Here is a 13,525-nt window from a genome sequence, read left to right on the forward strand (position 1 = left end):
GTGTCCATGTTGCAAGCCATAATGCCCGAAAGTAGAGAGATTATGGGTAATATTGTCTGCCATGGAGGCAGGGGGAGGGTGGGAAAGGGGGGGTATACTGGGGATATTGATGGTGGGGAATGTGCACTGGTGGAGGGATGGGTGTTTGATCATTGTAAGATTGTAACCCAAACATGAAAGCTTGTAATATCTCAGGGTTATTCAATTTTTTTTAAAAAAAGAACAAGTGCCACTCAATTCTCTCCATGGAAGTACAAAGAGGACACAGTTGTATCTATCCTTCTCTCTCCAAGTCCAGCAAGGGCACCTGTGGAGTCCCATGGACCCCACCTCTCTTGGCCTCTTATGCCATCCTGTCTCATTCATCTCCTCTGCCTCAGCATCTAACCTTCCTCTCCCAATTTGATATTGACAATCATGAACACATCTTGTTTCTCAGATGCTTCCTTCTCTCTTAGCTTTCCTGGGAAACTGACTAATGGTAAATCAACCATCCCCATGGAATAATAGGCATGGAGACCTTGGACCCAGGTGGGGTAACTAGCTGGTTTATTCTACATCCTTCATCCCTTGGTAAAGCAAACCTTTATCCTTTCCATCAGGCGCTATCAAATGGTGAGATGACCACCAGAATTCAGTGAAGGGCGATAACGGTAGATGCCATGAGCACTTGCTTGGAGTGCCTCTTCAGATGGCACCCATCCAACCACCGGTCCAAGGTGTCTGAGTTCTGGCAGTTCATGGTCCAGGAGGGCCTGCAAGAAGACAGGCCAGGTAGAAATAATGGGAATGAGTTCCTTACTGCTGGAACTAAAGGATCCACAGGGCCTCCCAGATCCCACCTACCCCAGCCCATTAGCATCTGCCCCCACAGCTTTGCAGTTGGCCGTATCTGCTGGGGGTATGTTTCTGAAGACTTAATCATCACCAGTCTCTATCTTCCATCTTCACCGCAACTGGGCACGAATGCAGATGCTCCTCCTCATGCCTGTGATCCCCACATCTTTCTATAAACCACATGCTGTAGGAGGGGAAAGCTGAACCTCACACTGGAGTCTCCCCCGCAGGGCATGTAAAAGTTACTTAGAAGGAAAACTCCAAGTCACATGCTGAGTACTTGGCATTGGAACTGGAAAACCTTGCCCTGTGGACCAGACCCTCTACTGCCTTGTTCATCTTCCAAAATTCCTTTCAGCTTCTCACCCTTTCCTGTTCGAGGGATGGGATCCCTCTAACCTTTCTTCCTGGTGCCCCTAAAAGTGATTGCTTCTTTCTAGCCCCTCTGCTGGCATCCAATCCCACATCTTCCTTCCCCATCAGGAAACCACTAGCATCACCACCCATGCCCTCAGCAGGCCTTGAGAAATCCTGTTTAGTGTGTCTTGCCCTTCAGCCAGGCAGGCCTCCTTGGGTCTTCCAGAGTATGAGGTGGGAATCCCTCAGTTAAAGAAGGGGCTATGGCCCCTGGCTTCCAAACTTGCAGAACAGCAAGGAAAACGCATGCATACACATTCTGTGTCAAGGGACTCAAATGGGCAGCACAATCTCGGATCTCTCTTGTCTCCTCCAACTCTGCAGAGCTGCCTCGTCTCAGCTTTGGGAAATGTGTGCCTGCTAATTAGCCTGATGAGAGGCCCCCTCACTAAGAGGATGATGAAAGGACGACCAGGGATGATGAGGCCTGATCAGTTTGCCCCGCACATCTCCACTGAATGCCATACAATAGAGATGATTTCAGCTCATTAGTGCTCACCTCAAGGGCCAGCCAAGCTTGTAATTGACTGGAGAACTGAGATTATATATGAGAGATATTTCACATATTCCAAAGATGGTTAACATTAATAAGGCAATTTCCACTTTAAAATGCCATCTTTAAAGTTAGGAAAATGAGCTAATGAGTACATGGTGTTGAAACCACTGACTTTAGCTTTCCTGGGAAACTGGAAAGTTTGAGTAAATTTGAGAAAATATAAAATATATCTCTAAAATTTGAGATCTATTTGAGAAAATATAAAATAGATCTCTAAAAATTTTTTGGGGGGGGCTATTTTTTCAAATGATTTTCAAGGACCCCAGTGTCCCACTGGCATTCTGACTAGCGATTCAATGTGGGGACTTAAGGATGCAGTGCTGCTCAGGTTCTGCAGAGCTGGGGGCTCCCAGGGTTATAGGTAGTGATGCTTGGGCAATCATTGGTACCAGGGACCAAGTCAGGGTCAGTTTCATGCAAACCATGTGCCTTGGCCTCTGTACTATCTCTCTAGTCCCTAACTTTTGATACTAAACCAAATTCCAATAAGGTCAAAAAATGTAAGCACAACATGAAGTCATGAAAATGTCTGTTTTGTAAGTTCTACAAAACTTATAATTTTGTTTTGTGAAAGGCAGTATTCTAGTACACATACCCACATGATAGAATTTCTTTTCAAACTCATAGTATAAAAGACCTTTTATATGAGGGAATTTCCTCATTTAAACTCAGAAACTGCAAAGCGAAGATTGAAGGACTTAATTCTGGTAAAAATGTCACTGTCACTGTCATCCCATAGCTCATCGATTTGCTCGAGTGGGCACCAGTAACTGCAAAATGTAAAACTTTCACCTGATGAAAATGTGATAAGGATAAAATAACCTGGAAAATTAGTTCACATAGATCAGATGAACAAAGGTCAAGTAGCCCTAAAGAACATGTATTGGGGCTGATGAAATTGTACCGCAAGGTAGGGCTGAGCACAACTAAGTATGGCTCTAAAAACAAAGCAATAAATAAATAAAATTCAATGTGTTGGTAGGGCCAGAAAGTCTCATGCAAGCAATTTTACCCAAATACTTGAAAGAACATGCAAATTCTAATAACAAGGTGCTCACTGAAGAATCTTGGACACAACATCAAAGCAATGAAGGTGGAAACAACCTAATTGTTTCTCAGTAGCTGAGGGCAGCCTGTCAGCTGCTGTTGTAATGCCGTGAAGGACCAGGCAGCTGTTTCTGGACACAGAGACCAGGAGGGAGTCCCAGGCTAGACTGACAGCTCTGCTAGTAGGTGCAGAAAACTAGGGGCTGGGAAGTGTGCTGCCAGAGGGATTTATGTGTGCTGTGCTCTAAACCAGGGTAAATTTCAGGAGGCTGCTGAAAAAAAAGAGAAGTCTTTTTCAATTTTTAAACACTTGTATTGCTTTTACTTTAATAAATCACAAAATTAAAAGATTTGACCCCATTGCAATATCCATCTTTTGTTTGGGGTACTTAGTACAAACAAGGTACTGAATAGATGAGAAACAGATCACCCTCTATTTGATCCTAGCTCCCAAAGACAGTAAGATGAAAAAGTTCAGACTCCTGAGACAAACTCCTTGTTGCCAGATTCTGGATAAGATCGTCCCTGCCTGCAGTCAGAAGTACCGGTCACAGTCAGGCGTCCTCTAGCTATCCAAGTCCTTTCCCCACTTCCTGACCACACAGGAGAACATCATTTGACACGAAGAGAGCATCTGTCACCTGTAAAAGCTACCCCCATATTTTTTTATTTCATCTATTTTTTATTTTAATGAATCACTGTGAGATACAGTTACAGACTTACAAACTTTCATGTTTGCATTTCAGTCAAACAATGTTTGAGTACCCATTGCTCCACCATTGCCCATTTTCCACCACCAATGTTACCAGTATCTCTCCCCCAAACCCAACCCACTCCCACCCCCTGACTCTGTGGCATTTGCATTTTCTCTTACTCTCTCTGTTTTTTTGGGTGTTATGGTTTGCTATACAGGTATCAAGCAGCCAACATGTTTGGTCCCATAGTCTACTTTCAGCAGGCATCTACCATTCCTAGTGATTCCTACAAACCATCATTTATTTAATGCTCCTTTCTCCATCCCCATATTTTTAAGTAGCTTGGTGGTCACATTTTTTAAAGGGGGGCTGGGAGAATACTCATGATAGAGAAATTTGTAAGGATAGAATAATGATACTTGTGTAAATATTCAAATTCTAGAACCTAGTCTAGCTACATAAAGAACACATAACTCATTAATAGACTTCCTTTACTTTAAGATGACTTCCCTTATAAGAGGCATCAAATATTTGTTAACTTTTGGGAGGCCACACCAATAAACCATAATACCAGAAATAGTAATATGTTCAATCTGTAACTGGTAAAATATGGTATTTTTTTCTCAATCTAGTTAGAGATGACAGTGACCAGGATTGGCCAGGCATTCAAGTACCAAGTGTGGGAGAAAGAGTGAAAAAAGGAGTTATAGTAGAATTGGTGGTAAAACAGTGACCACTGACTAGTATAGGTCCATCGTGACAAATAGCACAAATGAAGGTAGTAACAATGATTTCTGGGATTTGAAGGTTTGTGTACTCCACTGGTTCAGCCTATAAGAAAAAATCAGACACATATTTGGAAACTATCCAAATACTCAAAACTCTTAGGAATTAATATGAAAGACATAAAGATTTATTTCAAGGATGTTCATCTTAGCATCCTACATAAATCCTCAACAAAATTTAAGAGGGAAATATTCAACAGCCTTAAGGTTGTTATGTCTTTCCTTCTGCAGCCTTAGGATTACAAAACTCCATGGTGTTCTGCTCCTAAGTTTGACAAGTTGACTCTCCCTCTCACCTGGTACTATAAATGCTCAATGGACCAAGACTGAGCCACAATCAAGAGGAAACACATGATGTAAGTCAATGCCGTCTGTTTAAAGATGTATCACTTACCAGGCTCCCATCCCATCTTTTCCTCTTACTATTTTCTTGGCACATTCAATTGTCTTCTTTAAATTTGGATTCAGTAAGGCTGGAGAGAAAATAGAGTAGAATGATACCAGACCACTACATGACAGGTAAATCAGAGTGAGGTCAGGGAAGACAGAGAGTCGGTCCTTCCATCACAGAGGGTCTTGTAGGATCCCAAGAGTTCAACTTCCCCTAGATTTTCCCCAGACAACACTGGAAGCTGGCAAGATGTATATGTCTAACATTCTGTGTTAGGTAATATAAAAACAGGGGAGCAATTTGAAGTATGAGTGGCACAAGAACTTTGGTGGTGGGGGTGGGTAGGTGAGGTACCCTGAACAGATGTCCTTATTTAGGAGCACTGTACTGTAGCACTGTCATCCTGTTGTTCACTGATTTGCTCGAACGGGCACCAGTAACATCTCCATTGTGAGATTTGCTACTGTTTTTGGCATATCAAATATGCCATGGGTAGCTTGCCAGGATCTGCCATGTGGGCAGGATACTCTCGGTAGCTTGCCATGCTCTCGGAGAGGAACGGAGGAATCAAACGGTCAGCCGAATGCAAGGCAAATGCCCTACCCACTGTGCTATCAACCAATCATAAATAAACTTCTCTTTAGAAAACTAATAAAATTTCAAGCACAGTGCATCTGTTGCTGCTGAGAAGTCATCATGTTTGTTCTACTTTCGGCATGCATCTCCCATCCCAGCTGGTTCCTCCAGCCATTATTTTCTTAGTGATACCTTCTCTATTCCATCTGCCTTCTCCCCTCCGCTCATGAAGCAGTCTTCCAGCTATGGGGCAATCCTCCTGAAAGCCTGTGCTCTTTCTGGTCTCCACGCATCTGCTGGGAAAGCTCACAGCCCTGTACTTAGCATAAAGTGGGTGCCCAGCCCTGCCTCTCTGCAAACCCTATGGACTGTGCTTATAAGTTCTCAAGAACGACTGCTCCTGGCTGTTTAGAATGGCTTCCCTTGGGGGATTTTCTAGTTTATCCCCCAGGATCTCAGCTTCCCGTGGAGGTTTCAAAGGTTCCTCCTCACCTTGTTCAAGCACTATCTACACGGTGACTTTAAACCCATGCATTAGAGGGCCGGGCTCGTGGCTTAGTGGTAGAACACTTGCTTTGTACATGTGAGGTTCTGGGTTTGTACATGTGACGCCCTGGCTTGCACACACACACACACACACACACACACACACACACACACACAACAAATCTGTGCATTAGACTACTAGATGTCTTCTGACTTCCACTTCTAATCCATTATCAGCTTCAATCTTACCTATCTGGATTCTTGCTCTTCTTTTTAGTTTTAAAGAATTTTTTTTTTGCCAGCTCAGGTTTTTTTAAAGAATGATTTTGGTTGTTTTTCACATTTTATCTAGCAGGAGGGTTTTTCGGGCTATCTAGGCCACCATATTGTCATCACAAGACCCAATTCTTTTAATATATTTTGTTGGGTGGAGGAGAGCAGTATTCAGGAGCCACTTCCAGTGACAGGCAACCAGATCAATAGTTCAATGGGAAGTCCCGAGGATGTGGTACTCCACTGATCCTTTGGTTCTGGGGGCCACCAGGGCTACACCTCAGGGTGATCAGGAACCACCAGGGTTATGCTTGTGGGGACCTCGAGGGCTATAGCCCCTCAAGCAGGAGTGCGATGAGATTAGCCCATGGGTACCCTATGCTCTCAATGCTTCATAGACAGCCAGGCCTGCAGCCTCCTCCCTCCATCCGCTCAGCACCCCCAAACCTTCTCTGCCCACGTGGATATGGTCCCCACTGCTCCCTCCAGGGGACAGGCACACCATAGCCCAGCTATCCTGATGGGCATCACTCAACACCCCCAAAGCCCTTCCTTGGTTTCAGCTCCGCCTAGAACCTGCTGGTCAACTTCCTGCCTCCCCAAACTTATCAGCTGGGGCCTGGGGGAATGCAGGCCTCCAAGCTCCGTGCCCCATGGGGACGGACTTACCATAACATGAAACGTGGCAGAGGTTCCTGCCGTGGTCACACCAGTCATTGTTGCGCATCTGAAAGAGGCCAAAGCCCATGAAGTCACCACGCACGTTGTCGTAGATCGCTGTAGGGTTGAACTTGCTCTCAAAGTAGGCCAGGCACACCCCTAAGACGGAGCAGAGGTTGTGTGGCTCAGCAGGGAATGGAGCTTGGGGAGCCTGGGCCAGGGACAGGAGACAGACGGTAGAAGGTAGGAGGCAGAGGGTGGGGGCCTACTCACAGTTTTGAAGGCTATAGCCCTCAAAGTAATCCAAGCCTCCTCGGAGGAGCTTCTTAGCCACGATGCAGCGCCCCAAGACAGCAGCGCCACTTGGAACCACCAGGTAGCTAATGAGGGAGAGCGCCAGGGGGACCTTCATCTCCTCCAGCCCGGCAGGCAAGCAGGCACTCGGGGCATGGGGTTCTGCCAAATCCTAGGGACACTGGTTCCTCTGGAGGAAGAGAAGGGACACTGGGGGGGAGGGGGGGAGAATTCAGAGTGTTCAGAAAAGCAGGCCCCTGGGCTTGCTGGGATTCTGCTGCCCCTCCTATTAGGGTTCCGCTCACTGCCCACTCAGGCTGCCTGCAACAGCTCTCCCCACCTCCATCTCTTGTCCTCTCCCCTCCATTCTCTCCTTCCAGCAGAGCTCAGTGACTTCTTTCCCCTCCCCTATCTTTGATGGGAGATTTATGCAGGGCACAATGCCTCGTCTCCTTTACTGGGACAATGAATTCGTCTACTGAAGATCAGAGACAATGTAATTCCTCTCTTAAAGAAAGTTTGACTACAAAACGCTAATTCAGGAAATGAAAGAGGACACAAGGAAATGGAAAGATATTCCCTGCTCATGGATTGGGAGAGTTAACATTGTCAAAATGGCAATACTCCCCAAAGCATTGTACACATTCAAAGCAATCCCTATAAGGGTACCCATGACATTCTTCAAAGAAATGGAGCAAACATTCCTGCAGTTCATATGGAACAATAGCTAAAGCAATTCTTGGGAAAAGGAAAATGGGAGGAATCAACCTCCCCAACCTCAAACTCTACTACAAAACGGTAATAATTAAAACAGCATGGTACTGGAACAAAGGCAGAACTGCAGACCAATGAAACAGGGTTGAATATACTGACACCCCCCTCCAGAAAAATATATTATATCTAATCTTTGATAAGGGAGCAAGAATTGTGAAGTGCAGCAAGGAAAACCTCTTCAACAAATTTTGCTCGCAAAACTGGACAGCTACATACAAAAAAATGGGCTCAGATCTCTACCTAACACCATGTACAAAAGTCAGATCAAAATGGATTAAAGACCTCAACATCAGACAAGAATCCATAAGGTACATTGAAGAAAAGGTCGGCAAAACCCTCCACGACATTGAAGCTAACGGTATCTTCAAAGATGACACACCACTGGCCAAGCAAGTGAAAACAAAGATAAAAAATGGGACTTCTCTTAAACTAAGAAGCTTCTGCACCTCAAAAGAAACAGTGACCAAAATACAAAGACAGTCTACAGAATGGGAAAAGATATTCACCCAATACCCATCAGATAAGGGGTTGATATCAAGGATATACAAGGCACTGGTTGAACTCCACAAGAAGAAAACATCCAACCCCATCAAAAAATGGGATGATAAAATGAACAGAAACTTTCTCAAAGAAGAAATCAGAATGGCTAAAAGGCACATTAGAAAATGCTCTACATCACTAATCACCAGGGAGATGCAGATCAAAACAACAATGAGATACCATCTCACACCACCGAAACTGGCCCACATCCAAAAGAACAAAAGCAACTGGTGTTGGAGCAGATATGGGGAGAAAGGGACTCTCCTTCACTTCTGGTGGGAATGCTGACTGGTTCAGCCCATTTGGAAAACAGTATGGATGATTCTCAAAAAATTAGAAATTGAGCTCCCATTTGACCCAGCTATACCACTCCTGGGAATATATCCTGGAGATGCAAAAAAAGTATAGCCAAAATGACATCTGCAGCTCTATGTTCATTGCAGCACTCTTTACAATAGCCAGAATATGGAAAAAGCCAGAGTGCCCGAAAGCAGATGACTGGTTGAAGAAATTTTGGTATATCTACACTCTGGAATACTATGCAGCTGTTAGAAAAGATGAAGTCATGAAATTTGCATATAAGTGGATCAACATGGAAAGTATCATGTTAAGTGAAATGAGTCAGAAAGAGAGGGACATGCATATAAAGATTGCACTCATCTATGGAATATAAAATAACAAAATGGGAGACTAACACCCAAGAGTAGTAGAGATATGGACCAGGTCTGCTCCACAGCTTGGAAACCGGCCTCACATGCTGGAGAAAAAGGCAGCTCAGATAGAGAAGGGAACACCAAGTTAAGGATGTGGGGAGGACCCATTCAGGTTGGAAGATGCCTGCCAAAAGTAGACTATAGACCGAACATGATGGCCGTTCAATACCTCTATTGCAAACCAAAACACCCAAAAGGAGAGAGGGAGCAAAAGGGAATGCCCCACCACAGAGGCGGGGCAGGGTGGAGGGAGGGGTGGTGTGGGAGGGATTCTGGGCCTATTGGTGGTGGAAAATAGGTACTGGTGGAGGGATGGGTACTCGATCATTATATGACTGAAACCCAAGCACGAAAGTCTGCAAGCCTGTAACTGTACCTCACAGTGATTCACAAATAAATAAATAAATAAGAGTTTGGAAGACAAAAATAGAGTCTTTGGGCATACACCAGCTCTCATGGTCAGGTCTTTCTTCCCCATTTCAATCCTAGAATCCGTTTCTCACTTCTGTTCTAAACCTTCCCCCTGGAATCGAATGTGTCTGCCAGCCTAACTTTGCTGGGGTTTTTCTCTTGCTGTCCACACACAGGAAGGAAGCCTGGCTCAGCACAGACCTGCCCCCTGCGTGACTGGGCTCTCATCAGCAGTGCCAGACCAGACAACCAGATAGCACCTCTGCTTCCTCATCGGGGTAGGAGGAGGGGCTCGCTGATGGGGTGGGTGCTCAGAGGAGCCACTTGAACTTACTCGTCTCCACCTCTGCTGACACCCCCTAAGACCACCTCCTCACCATCGCCCAAGCGTGCTCCTCACCACCAGTGTCCCTGCCTCAGCCTGTCCCTGATCAGTTACTCCACGTGGAATTTTTGGTTTTGTTTTGGTTTGGTTTGGGGGCCATGCCCAGCGGTGCTCAGGGATTACTCCTGGCTCTGCACTCAGGAATCACTCCTGATGATGCTCAGGGAACCATAGGGGATGCCAGGAATCACACACGGGTAACCATAAGCAAGGCAAGCGCCCTATCAGCTGTACTATCTTTCTGGCCCCTCTGCGTGCAGTTTTTAAGCAGAACAGTGACAGAGCAATGCCCCCAAACATGCAAAATGTCATCTGAGAACACTGTTAGACTCCTATTCGTTACCATAGCAAACACACTGGGTTCCTAAGCTCTTACCCTGCCCTCTATCCGTCAGGCTTCTTTTTGTGCACTGTTCTGCAGTCACCCCACATGCCACGGCTCAGTGTAAATGCACTGGAAAGTTGGAAAGATATCAGCTCTATCATGTCCCCTCTACCCCCAGATGTTCCACCAATGCTGGAGCCCACTTACTTCAAGCCTTATGCAATCCCCAAGAGCACTCTCTCTCCCTCTCTCTCTCTCCATCTCTCTCTCCATTTCTCTCTCCCTCTCTCTCCCTCCCCCTCTCTCTCTTCTCTCTCTCACTCTCTGTGTATGTATGTGTCTCTCTCCCTCTCCATCTCTCCCTCCCCTCTCTCCCTCATCCCTCTCTCCCCTCTCTCTATATCTCTCTCCGTTCTCCCTCTTTCTCCCTCTCTCTCCCTCACCTCTCTCTCTGCTCTCTCTCTGTGTCTTTCTACCTCTCCATCTCTCTCTCCCTCCCCCTCTCTCCCTCCCCCTCCCCTTTCTCCCTTTGCCCCTCCCTCTCCCCTTCTCTCTCCCCCTTTCTCAATGCTCTCTCTCTCTGTATGTGGTGTCTCTCTCCCTCTCCATCTCTCTCCCACTCTTTCTCCCTTCCCCTCTCTGTCTCCCCCCCTCTCTCCCTCTCCTTCCCCCCCTCATCTCTCCCTCCCTCATTCCCTCCCTCTCTTTCTCAGGATCACCTTAAGGTCACCTCCAGGACACCTCATTGGTATAGGCCCCAGCCCATGCACCAGAATAGGAAGTGACAACATGTTTCCTTGCAGGAGTGCCCTGACACAGCACATCCACAAACACATCCAAATGAGACAATTCATTGTGCTCACCCATTGGTCACCACCTACAGGTATGTCCATAGCTACGAGACTAGATTCACCTACTCAAGGAACTCTTGACCTTAACCTTGAATGGCAAAAGCCTTTTTCAGGGGTTGCTTTGAACCCTAAAGAGTGTTTAGGAGCACCCTAGTCTCTTAATAATTAATAGCTTTACCCTTTTACTGCTTTTGGCACATCGAACATGCCATGGGTAGCTTGCCAGGCTCTGCCATGCAGGCAAGATACTCTCGGTAGCTTGCCAGCCTCTCCAAGAGGAATGGAGGAATCAAACCCGGGTCAGCCACGTGCAAGGCAAATGCCCTACCTGCTGAATTATCGCTCCAGGCCAACAAGTCTCACAATGGAGGTGTTACTGGAAACCCAAGCACGAAAATGTGTAAATCTGTAACTGTATCCTCACAGTGACTCACTAATTAAAATATAAATTAATTTTTAAAAAAAGATATCACCTCACAAAAAAAAAAAACGTCAAAATATACTTTAAGAAATAAAAAAAAAGATAGGGCACTTGCCTTGCATGTGGCCAATTCAGGTTTGATTCCCAATTTTATATATGGTTCTTCCCCCCTCCCCGCCCCCCCAGCACTGCCAGGAGTGTTTCCTGAGCATACCGAGCCAGGTGTAATCCCTGAGCATCAATGGGTGTGGCCATAAAACCAAAACCGAAGCAAAACAAAAATCTCTCTCTCATACATGAGATAAAAAAGAACATAGGAAAAGAACAACAAATAATCAAGGTCACTGGAACTGTAGATTTGTTGTTGTTGTTTTGGGGACCACACCTGACGGTGCTAAGGGGACACTCCTGGCTCTGCACTCAGGAATCACTCTTGGTGGTATTCAGGGGACCAGATGGGATGCTTAGGATTGAACCCGGGTCAGCTGCATGCAATGCAAATACCCTCCCCTCTGTGCTCTCACACTGGCCCGAGAACTTTAAATTTTCATCTATAAAACTGAGCTTATAGAGACTGAGTACTGGAAGGGTTTGTTGGGACACTGGTGGAGATAAACAGGTTCTTCGGTGGTGAGTGTGGTGTTGGAATATATAAGCATGCAAAGTATAATTTATAGTATTGTAAATCTTGATAAACTTGGTTTACAAAAGCATGCTGAGTCCTCATTCCTCTCTTCCCCAGCAATCACTTATCAGGAACTCCTGACCCGCTCTTCCCAAACCTAGCACTCCTCACATCCTCCTTGGCCACCCATTCCAGTACAGTCCTCCAATCATCATGAACTTCTCTGAGGTTTCCTAACTTACTCCTGTACTCCACTCTCCTCTCTTGCATGCCAATCCTCTCTCTATAGCTAGAAAGCCTGTAAGTCCTTTGTGTGTAAATCCTTCATTCGGTCACCCATCTCCTTGAATTCCCCTTTGCACTTTAAATAAGATCCCAGCGTCTCCACCTCAACAAGACCCTTCCTGACCTATTCTCCAAGTGCTCTGCTGTAATTCCATAACTCTGTGTTCACCTTCAGCCTGAAACATTCAACATTTCTTTTCTTGCTCCATGCCAATCACGTTCGCACCACAACTCCTCTGTACCTGCTCTTCCTTCTGCCCGGGACATGATTCCTGCAAAATGCATATAACTTGCTCATTCCTTCCATATCTCAGTACAGATTCTCCCGTGGCTGGCCCGTCACAGGAAATTATTTTTCTTTCCCTCACAATATGTCTATTAGAAATGACCTTGTTCATCTTTTCCATCACCCACACCCTATCATAAGGATCAGGAATGCAGATACCTAGTCTGTTCTTTCCCTAGAACTTGAGAACAGAGTCTCCCCATGCCTCCATACCCTGGCAGTGCACAGTGAATCTTGATTCAATGAATGAATGAATGAATGAATCCACTCTTGGTCACCAGTTCTGTTGGTATAAGGTAGATGTACTAATGGGAGTCTGTTGCACTGGGAAGGTTCACACCTGTCCCACTCCCTGCTCACCACAAACAAGCTCTCCAGACCACCTCTTCCTCACATCCTTGATGCCTCCTAGGTAGAAGTGAGGAGCAGCCACTGGGGCAGCTTTGACAGTGATTAAAGGAAACTTGCTCTACATACACTCCGTTCCCAGGATTTCACCGGTGCTACTTCTTCGGTGATTGGTTTGTCTTCACCCAAGAGCTTCTAAGTCATAAGTTCTGCGCCATGACCTCCCCATCTAGAATCTTTTTTATGACATCAGTTGCTATGCACTAGGATATTCCAAAAACATTTAGGAGTCTATCGCAATCCAGGTAAATTCATTTTCTATTGCTACTTTAACAAGTCCCTTGCAAACATAGGACGGATTATAATCCTTACAGGTCAGTAGTCTAGCATAGTTTCACCGAACCAAAGGCAAAGTATGAGCAGGGAAGTGCTCCTTTTGGGGAACGTTAGCAGAGGGTCCATTCCCGTGTTCAATTGGATTGTTGGTAGAAGGAAATTTCTTGCAGTTGGAGGACTGAGATCACTGTTTCCCAACTGGTTGTGG

At 45.6% G+C, this 13,525-nt stretch overlaps 1 protein-coding gene across 1 annotated transcript; it reads right to left on the bottom strand.

Moving 5' to 3' along the window:
- Positions 1–566: 566 nt before the first annotated feature.
- LYZL4 (lysozyme like 4) lies at positions 567–7,135 on the bottom strand. The gene is made up of 4 exons (XM_004614612.2): positions 6,997–7,135; positions 6,733–6,882; positions 4,732–4,810; positions 567–755 (listed from the first exon to the last, which is right to left on the bottom strand). The coding sequence occupies exons 1-4, from the start codon at positions 7,133–7,135 to the stop codon at positions 635–637; spliced, it is 489 nt and encodes a 162-aa protein (XP_004614669.1). The 3' UTR covers positions 567–634.
- Between the last annotated feature and the right edge of the window lie 6,390 nt (positions 7,136–13,525).

The sequence above is a fragment of the Sorex araneus genome, chromosome 4 (genome assembly GCF_027595985.1).
Source record: "Sorex araneus isolate mSorAra2 chromosome 4, mSorAra2.pri, whole genome shotgun sequence".
Classification (NCBI taxonomy): domain Eukaryota; kingdom Metazoa; phylum Chordata; class Mammalia; order Eulipotyphla; family Soricidae; genus Sorex; species Sorex araneus.

What these genes read in the sequence shown, in the direction of transcription:
- LYZL4 (XM_004614612.2), bottom strand. Translation starts at nt 7,135, where the DNA reads ATGAAGGTCCCCCTGGCGCTCTCCCTCATTAGCTACCTGGTGGTTCCA. An exon ending in CTGCCACGTTTCATGTTATG is followed by an intron (nt 4,811 to 6,732) that starts GTAAGTCCGTCC and finishes TTTTCTCTCCAG; the next exon opens with CCTTACTGAATCCAAATTTA. An exon ending in AAAGATGGGATGGGAGCCTG is followed by an intron (nt 756 to 4,731) that starts GTAAGTGATACA and finishes GTCTTCTTGCAG; the next exon opens with GCCCTCCTGGACCATGAACT.